Genomic DNA, 9,975 nt, shown 5'->3' with positions numbered 1-9,975 from the left:
CTTTGCTAAGAAGATACTTTTGTTTCTTTTAGACCATTTACAATTAAAACAATCACAGTAAGGTACTTCATTTTTACCCAGAAATGATTTGATATTGAGATAAAAATGGCTGCATTGGACCTTTAATTTACTGCAATGGAAGTTGGAAAGAATTGAGTCACCAGTCATAGATCAGTGTACTCCAAATGTTGGTGGTTAATAACATTACATTTTATGTGTTATTTGTTTCACAGTACTAGGCTTCTGCAAATATTACTAATACATTCTTCCCATCTTTCACATTAATTAAGGGAGTGAGGCATGAGCTGCAGATTTCTCCTGATGCCTATAATGGGATGACATCAACTTGGCTTCCAAACTTTGAACTGTCCCTTTTCTGATTAGAGTGTTGAAGGTGGTCTGCTGAGAATATGCTCTATCTGATCAGAAGCCTGGCTACTGTGTTGATAAGTTATTGAGCTTTGAGTAGGCCTAGTTGACCTCTGAGCCAGCTGAGTTTCCCATTCAGATTGGCAGAGTGGAAAGGTCATAGTCCAATTCTGTTTCCTCTTTTATGCATGGAATTTGTATTTGTATTTATTAGGGATCCCCGTTAGCTGCTGCCTTCCTGGGGCCCAAACACACCAAAACACCCACATTACATATAAAACAACAGATAACAGTGAACTATGTTTGTACTGAATGAGCTAAAGATAAAACAGTACATCATATAACATCCCTACACCACCACATGTCCACAACACAACATGTTCAATACCACCATACAACAATATCACAATGTGTGCATATATATGTGTCTGTACCTTTGTGTGTGTCTCTTCACAGTCCCTGTTGTTCCTAAAGGTGTATTTTTACCTGCTTTTTAAATCTGATTCTACTGCTTACATCAGTTACCTGATATGGAATAGAGTTCCATGTAGTCAAGGCTCTATGTAGTACTGTGTGCCTTCCATAGTCTGTTCTGGACTTGGGGACTGTGAAGGGACCTCTGGTGACATGTCTTGTGGGGTATGCATGGGTGTCTGAGCTGTGTGCTAGAATTTTAAACAGACAGCTCGGTCCATTCAACTTGTCAACACCTCTTACAAAAACAAGTAATGATGAAGTCAATCTCTCTTCCACTTTGAGCCATGATAAATTGACATGCATATCATAATGTTAGCTCTCTGTGTACTTTTAAGGGCAAGCCGTGCTGCCCTGTTCTGAGCCAACTGCAATTTTCCCAAGTCCCTCTTTGTGGCACCTGAACACCCTACTGAACAGTAGTACAGGTGTGACAAAACCAGGGCCTGTAGGACCTGCCTTGTTGATAGTGCTGTTAAGAAGGTAGAGCAGCGCTTTATTATGGACAGACTTCTCCCCATCTTAGCTACTTTTGTATCAATATGTTTTGACCATGACAGTTTACAATCCAGGGTTACTCCAAGCAGTTTAGTCACCTCAACTTGCTAAATTTCCACATTATTCATTACGAGACATAGTTTTGTGATGAATGAGCCATCTGATTCAATGAATGATGGAGCCGAGTTGGCTTTTTCCCCCAAAATGTTTTTAAGGTGCTTTTTTTTACTATCATTCCTTGTTATCATTTATCTTCCTTTCATAGCATAGTTTATTTTTATTTTTTATTTAGCTTAGTCACATGATTTATTAATTGGCAGTAGTTTGCCAATCAGTTGTGCTGCCAGACTTATTTGCCATACCTTTTGTCTCATTCCTCTCAACCATACAATTTTTCACCCAAGGGGATTTAACAATCAATCAATCAAATCAATCAAATGTATTTATAAAGCCCTTCTTACATCAGCTGATGTCACAAAGTGCTGTACAGAAACCCAGCATAAAACGCCAAACAGCAAGCAATGTATGTGTAGAGGCACAGTGGCAAGGAAAAACTCCCTAGAAAGGTCAGAACCTAGGAAGAAACCTTGAGAGGAACCAGGCTATGAGGGGTGGCCAGTCCTCTTCTGGCTGTGCCGGGTGGAGATTATAACAGAACATGGCCAAGATGTTCAAATGTTCATAGATGACCAGCAGGGTCAAATAATAATGACCACAGTGGTTGTCGAGGGTGCAACAGGTCAGCACCTCAAGAGTAAATGTCAGTTGATTTTTCAGAGCCGATCATTCAGAGTATCTCTAACAGTTTTTACAGTTATTTTCTTAATAGCTTATTAGTAACTGGAATAAGCAATTTTATAAATGTGTCAAATGCATCATCTGGTTGCTTCTCATTACACACCACAGACCAGCAAATATTCTTTATATCATCAACATATGAATCACTACAAAACGTATTGTATGACCTCTTATACACTATATTAGGCCCAGCCTTTGGAACTTTGGTTTTCCTAGATATGGCTGCTATATTGTGATCACTACATCCTATGGATTTGGATTACTGCTTTGAGGCAAATTTCTGCAGCATTAGTAAAGTTGTGATCAATACATGTTGATGATTTCATTCATGTGTTGTTTGTAAATACCCTGGTATGTTGACTGATAACCTGAACCAGGTTGCAGGCACTGGTTACAGTTTGAAGTTGTTTCTTGAGTGGGCAGCTTGATGAGAGAGCCAGTCAATATTTAAATCACACAGAAAATATACTTCTCTGTTGATATGACATACATTATCAAGCATTTCACACATATTGAATGATCAATATTGGTAAATTAAATCTACTAAGATTGGTTTCATGACTCTCTGCATTTCCTATGATGCAATTATTTTACTATTTCATGGGCCTAATGATATCCATCTATTAAAATATGTATTTTAACTAATCTAATTTAGAGGTGAGAGGCTATGCCATTTTTGGACAGCAAATGACTGTTTTCAACAGACCTGGGTTCAAATATAATTTCAGGAATTTCAAATACTTTTAAATACATTTCAAATCAAGCATTCATATAATCTTTATTTGAAAATGTAGAAAATGCTAACATATTTTAAACCATGTATTGGAAAACAGGATTTGAAATAAGTATTTGAAAATGTAGAAAATACAATTTGGTCAACCTTTTTGCAAATAACTATTCAAATACTCAAATAAAAGTACTTGTTTTCAGCTGTGTATTTGAAAATAGTCAAATACACAGAAAATAAAGTATTTCAATAACAAATACTCAAATACACATGTATTTGAACCCAGGTCTGGTTGTCTCTTCTAGTATGTCCTTTCAATGACACGGTAATGGGTGTTTTGCCTTTGGGAATCTGTTTTCAGTCTTTTACAAAGAACACACCCCCTCAGCTGAACTGATTGTTGTTTCTGAAGTGATCGATATGATTAATCATTGGCCTATTGCTACCAGTACATGCAACCTGGAAATGATTGGAAGAAATCAGGAGAAATATTTAATTAATGGTTTGATCTCATGAAAGTCAAACACGACCATATTATGTGTTGACTGTAATGTTTGAGAATTAATGTAAACATGGATTCAAAGTTGTGATTTTTCATATTACATTCTGTGTGGATTTTTTTTTTACTATGGAGCCTACTACGTTCAATACATGTACAGCCTATGTTATTTATGGCCTATGGTATTTATTTTGATTCTCCTAATTGTGATTATCAGTTCCAGATGTTTTAGGAGGTCGGGAAGTGCGAGCAGGCACTTCAAGAGCTGTTTTTAGTCTACACGTGCTCCACTAGAGGGGGGTTTAATCACAGAACATATCCATGACCGAGAGTATAACATCAGTTCTACAAGCGGATATAGCAACGGTTCTCTCCATATAAAAGCTTGTCTAGCTTCAAACGCTTCTCCTCCTCTGTGTACAGATCACAAATGCCTGGATAAACAAGCCGAGACAAAAACATCAAAAAAGTAGTGAAGGAGTGTTATTTAGCTTGGGAGGAACCTCAATTAATTCCTGAAAGGGGTCTGATTTCGTGCCTTTGGAAAAAGGTAGGCTATTTCCATTTTCCACTCATTCATTGTCTCTAATTCGTTTTTTTTTTGTTTTCTCTCTCTTATTTCAATGGTAGAAATATCTACTAAAGAAAAATATGAAACTTCTGATATTTTTATTGTCAACATCAATTATAGACTTGTTGTTTTATAGCAAAAGGGTGTTTGTCGTAGCTTTTTATTGTAGGCTACTTCATTAGAAAACATGAACAAGGCTTGCTGTATCCTAGTCCTCGGGCACATTTGCAACGACGTTTTTTGTTGTCATGTAAAATTGATTTACTCATTATGTGAAAAATACCTGATGATAGGCTACATTCAATCTTATGCAGGTTTATTTTAGTTGTAAAAAAATATTCGATTTTTCTCTGAAAGGAAACCTGAGAACACCACAAGTCACGAATATTCTCAGTAAACACATACATAGTGTTAGACAAAAGTAGACGTATTAAATAAACACTATCCCATATTTTATGATATTCTTTGTTGAGTTATCTCTGCGCACGTTACGAAGCAACATATCGCCACCAAACACGGTAATAATCAAGTTAGAAACAAGCTTTAGTTACTTTGTTCCAATGTACATTATGGGCTGTTGCAGGCTACACATCATGTGAAGCCCCGCAAAATAACATGGTATTAATAAGTCCGTTAATCATTTGTGAGAATTTATTTTGTTGTCATTTATATTGTCAAATAACCTGCGCAGTCCACCTGGCTCTTGTGTGAGGACAAAATACAGAGAGATAATTCAACTGTACACCGACTGTTCTTTGAAAGACTGCTAGAGGTGCTGATTGTAGACTACTCATCCACTTATACCCATGTCCCATTTATTGGGTTCATGAACTGATTACGCTGAACACACTAATGCAAAGAGGAGGGTTGTTTTATATATTTTGTTAATGGTATCTCATGCAAGTATCACCATTAAAGTTTGAACTTGTCAGATTTTTGCATATGCATAGTGCTCGGTACATGATAACATACAGTTATTATGCTACATTAAGAGATAAGTCGTAGGCCTAACAAGAATAACTTCATAAAGTCTTCATAAGCACCGCATAAATGATTCACAAATGATCTATAACCGTATGTCATGCTCTATAAAGGGTGCATAACTGTGTGACATAACCACCAAAGTCAAATGTGACATAACCCACTATGTAAAATATGACATAAACCTGTGCTTTATAATAAGCACTGCTTAATAAAGGCTTTATAAATCATATTAAATTGAGGCTTCACAAAGCATCTATAACCTTGTCATGCATGTTGGTAGAGCATTGCAACCCAGGATAGTGATAGCCCCAAAACCTTTGTGATTTTTTATCAAAGACATCACATAATTAAATCTGTGTGAAATGCTGTGTGAAATGCTGATTAAATCATGGACTTAATTTTTTTACATTTACATTACATTTACATACATTTAAGTCATTTAGCAGACGCTCTTATCCAGAGCGACTTACAAATTGGTGCATTCACCTTATGACATCCAGTGGAACAGCCACTTTACAATAGTGCATCTAAATCTTTTAGGGGGGGGTGAGAAGGATTACTTATCCTATCCTAGGTATTCCTTAAAGAGGAAAAATGGGATCTCCTTTAACAACTTCAAATGTAGTGCCCCAAGTGCATACGCTAAATTACTATTTAAATCACATTCAAAAAACAATCCTAAGCTGTTTAGGGATCATCAGTGATCATCAGGGATCATCAGTGATCATCGGTGATTAGTGCACTGACGGAAGCACTAAAAACCTGTAAGTATCTGCATGTATGAACGTCCCCGCCGCCCCTCCTCTCTCTCTCAGTCTGCCTGGGAACATTGTAGAGAAGTTCCCATATGAGGAGGACATAAGGGAGAGATGTGATCTAGTCAGCTCCAGATAGACAAGTGACCCTTGACCTTGTACCTTTGAGCTGTGTGCTGGCTGGCTGGACTTGCTGGTGTCTTTTTACCCCACGTCACCACAGCCTGTGTGTCATTTCAGTTGAGAGAATTAGAGCCAAGGGAAGCTTGCGCGTAAGAGGTCCAGAGTAGAGATGTCCATCTCAACTCAGCTGGGCTTGCTGTTGTGGAAGAACTTTACCTACAGAAGAAGGCAAACGGTAAGCAGTCCATCTTTATATCAGATTGTGTGAAGTGTAGAAGTCTTTGGTATGGAATTGGGACTTTTTCCCCTGGCTTTGTTTGATTGGAAACTTAATTGAATAAGTTAGTGAAATAGAATGTATAATTATGTTCATGTTATAATGTTTACAGTATATTCAAAAAATGTTGAAATGACTGTATTATTACTGTATTATTGTCATATATTAAGAAGAATATACCGGGTCTACAGTTCAGAACTGTTTCGGATGGGAAGTATGTGTTCGCCTTAAGGCTGGTCTGATGCCGAAAAAGGAAGGAAATGATTGCTTACTTCACACATTTTACTGCAAAATTAAGTTAAATTACCAGTTATGTTGCATGTGTGTTTCTTTACATAATATGTAATTGTTGTAGTGTATGTGTGTCTATAGTTTTGTTCATGTTGTGTTAGTGTATCTAAGTTGTTTTGTCTGAAACTTTGTTCCCTCTGCTGCTGTTGTACCAGGTCTCCCTCGAAAAAGTGATTTTATCTCAGTGAGAAAAACCTGCATAGATAAAGGTTAACAAAAAATGTAATTCACAACTCCCCAACCCTGCCACAGGGACAGCGCTTTAACTTAGCAACGTTAGCTTTAATTGCTACTACAGCTTGTCTGTACTAGTCTTCCCACATGTCTTAGAATCCTGCCTCTAGATGGCTTTACATGTGCTGGAGTAACATCGCTCTCTGTCTCCTAATTCAATCAGCATACACCTGATAACCCTTAAACAGAGTTGATTTCACTGTTGCTGGATGTGGATGTGTAACATTGGCTATTTTGAAGTCAGGGTTGTTTGCATTGATAGCTTTGCATCTATTATGAATGAGTTACTAATAAAAGCCATCTTAAGAGAGCTACATCCTGCCTGCGTATGGCGTTGATGCAGACATATTATATGTTGCAGTGAGGGAGCAATTTTGAATGACAGCTTTTAAGAGCTCCAGACTATTAGCAGACAAGCTAGGCCTACGCTAATAAAGTGGGGAGGAGGGGGAGGTGTCATGGTTTCCATAGGCCATGCTCCTTAATGAAAATGCTGACTGGCTTTCTTCTCTTGTTTGTGTTTTCTCTCTAGCTCCAACTGCTGATTGAGATAGTATGGCCCCTGTTGATCTTCTTCATTTTGATATCAGTGAGACTGAACTACCCTCCGTACGAACAACATGAGTGTAAGTAGGACGCACCTCCCTGTCCTTTTCATTGTTTCAGCACCCACTTCTTCACAAGACACTGAACCGGTTGGTTAACGCGTCCTGCTATTTTGGCCACAGAGACATTTGGATTTGAAATCTGGGGATGAACTCTGTTGCCTTTGAATAATTGTACTCTGTACACTGTACAGGCCAAAGATGCTACAGTATACAAGCTAGCCATATCATGCACTGACATGCCACAATGCCATGTGGAGGCATTTATGCTGGCCACTTGCGTAAACAAACTCAGGCAAAATAATGAAATACGTAGTTTTTCACATACAGCCTAATAACCGTGTTGATTTTTTGTGGTGGGCCTTGATCAGGTGTGGATGTTTTATGACTGGGTTTTTTGTCTAAAGCACATCCAAAATATCTTGAGTCATGCTTTCCTGCTTGGACTTGTTGGATGAAACAACTTATCCCCTTGAATACCCCAGTAGTCTACTTCTTAATAAAGCACCACAAAGGACTTAATACGATGATTACTCGTGATTCAGGTCTGACCAAATCATCAAATCATGGACGAGTGCCAACAACTGTAAAAGCTAGAGGGACTAGTGGCACCAGGGGAAAATGTTTGTTTGCGGAACCCTTAAGTAATTCATTCTTAGGGTAGTTGTTGATTCAGGGGAACACATACACTGTATGACAGGCACCAATTGGCAATATAGCCTAAAGGCTGGTTTACTGTCTAGCAACATTTCTATAGACAATTGTTGTAGCGACATCATGAACATTCTACTGTCGTCCGACATCAAACTTGTAGTTTTCGTTATGAAAAAGTACACAAAACGACAGCCTCTGCAGTAGCCCGGTGTATATATATTTAAACACACTGTGAGTACAAAACATTATGAACACCTGCTCTTTCCATGACATAGACTGACCAGGTGAAAGCTATGATCCCTTATTGATGTTACTTGTTAAATCCACTTCAATCAATGTAGATGAAGGGGAGGGCAAGACAAAAGATTTAAGTGCCTTTGAATGGGGTAAAGTAGTAGGTGACAAGCGCTGTGTTTTTCATGCTCAACCGTTTCCCGTGTGTATCAAGAATGGTCCACCACCCAAAGGACATCCAGCCAAACTTGACACCACTGTGGGAAGCATTGGAGTCAACATGGGCCAGCATCCGACACCTTGTAGAGTCCATGCCCCGACGAATTGAGGCTGTTCTGAATGCAAAAGAGTGGTGGGGGGCTATTTGATCATTTGTTTAAGGCAAATGGGCCTATTTGATCAGCCAAAACGGTACAAATATATGTATTACATTTTCTGTTTTATTTGACAGTTTATTCGTGTAGAGGCTCATGATGGCGGTGGACATATTTGTGGTTTTAGGGGGGTTTCAGAGTTTGACATCTTTATAGTTTGACATCACTCCATTCTCATGATCACCTTTCTATATGTGAAAGCTGATGAAGGTCGCAAAGCCTAGGTAGACTATTTGGCACGGGTATGGGGAAAATGTACGTAATGGACATGCACTGGCTAAACCAAGCATCTTTTCACCAGAATGAGATAACCAGTAGACGTTCTGATATGCTAGAGAAACCTTGGGTTACCGTTAATTATATCTCTGGGGGGACCTCACAGAACAGGATCAATAAATTGGCCAGCTACCTCCCCTATGCTAAAGAAGCTTATGTTTATTAGTATGGGACTCGATACTCTGCATTCTTTATGAGACACAAAATAAAGTGTTACAGCTATGTGTTTAACAAAGTCAAACTGGTGGACATATTGATCCTACTTTGTGTAAGAGTCTACAAACGTGCTTTAGGATATAGTTGTGGAGGACAAAGCATTTATACAGCCACTAATAACTATTATCAATGGGATGAACACATCTCCTGAGAAATCCTTGTCTACAACAGAATATCCAATTTCTTTCATTCCCGGAAGCCTGTGCTTTTTCTATCTGCCAGAAAACAGAAGCATTAGCTGGTAAATTGCATTCAATTCCACCTAAAGTCTTGGTTTGGCACTAGGCAGAGGCATACTATTCTTTGAATCATACATCACATGGGTCTGTGTATGTTCTAACTGCTCAAACACCAGATAGGAAAGACATGTTCTTCCTTGCACAGGGCCTGGCTAACCTATTGCTTTTGGGTATGGATGTAAACCACACAAAAAAATAAAATGATTCAAAATTAAAAATAAAACATGACAGAGCGATAAGTCACAAAATAATGCCCTTTTTGAATATTTAAAATGGTTTATGTTGAATATGGTGATCGTTTGAAAACTGCCCAGCTAAATGCCATTTAAGGATTCCGATTTATCACCCACTAGTTAATTAAGTCGTAAAACTGTGTAGGCTGTTGAAGACGATCACTCTTAAAAGCAAGATGGCCACCCTGAATCTCCTAAGCACTTGGCTACTTGGGGTTATCTCTTATCTCTGCTTTCCTTTGCAGTGGGACAGTTGGTAGTCTTAAGGTTTACTGATAACACACACAAATAACTGCTTGCCTCTCGGGGAGGGAGAGACGGCATCTTGGGGGGCAAGGTCCTACATTTTACTTAGGCAATCACTCCCTCACGTCAATAAGGTCTGTAGCAGCTGAGTGAAACCCTTAGGATGGGACAAGACGTGGTTAGCTGATGCTAGCACATCCCCTGCTGGCCCGATAAGGCAATCTGAGAACACACATCAGCTATCTGTGCTCATCCAGGTGTACCTGCATTTTGCCTAGACAAAAATAGCATTTTGGAG

General features: G+C 38.6%; 1 protein-coding gene across 2 annotated transcripts in view; it reads left to right on the top strand.

Annotated features, from left to right (window-relative positions):
• The first annotated feature begins 3,693 nt into the window (after nt 1-3,693).
• The window catches only part of LOC118363535 (phospholipid-transporting ATPase ABCA1-like), a 42,141-nt gene continuing 35,859 nt past the window's right edge, over nt 3,694-9,975 (top strand). Inside the window, exons 1-3 of one of the 2 annotated variants that reach the window (XM_035744486.2) lie at nt 3,694-3,915; nt 5,916-6,033; nt 7,133-7,226. In XM_035744486.2, coding sequence (XP_035600379.1) covers nt 5,968-6,033; nt 7,133-7,226 — 160 coding nt within the window. In that variant the 5' untranslated portion in view covers nt 3,694-3,915; nt 5,916-5,967. Of the gene's footprint in view, nt 3,916-5,711; nt 6,034-7,132; nt 7,227-9,975 lie in introns of those variants that run through there. The other variant, XM_035744487.2, reaches the window with a different exon arrangement.

The sequence above is a fragment of the Oncorhynchus keta genome, chromosome 30 (assembly GCF_023373465.1).
Source record: "Oncorhynchus keta strain PuntledgeMale-10-30-2019 chromosome 30, Oket_V2, whole genome shotgun sequence".
Taxonomy (NCBI): domain Eukaryota; kingdom Metazoa; phylum Chordata; class Actinopteri; order Salmoniformes; family Salmonidae; genus Oncorhynchus; species Oncorhynchus keta.
Note: the sequence above shows the minus strand (reverse complement) of the source record. Positions and strands in the feature narration are given on the sequence as shown.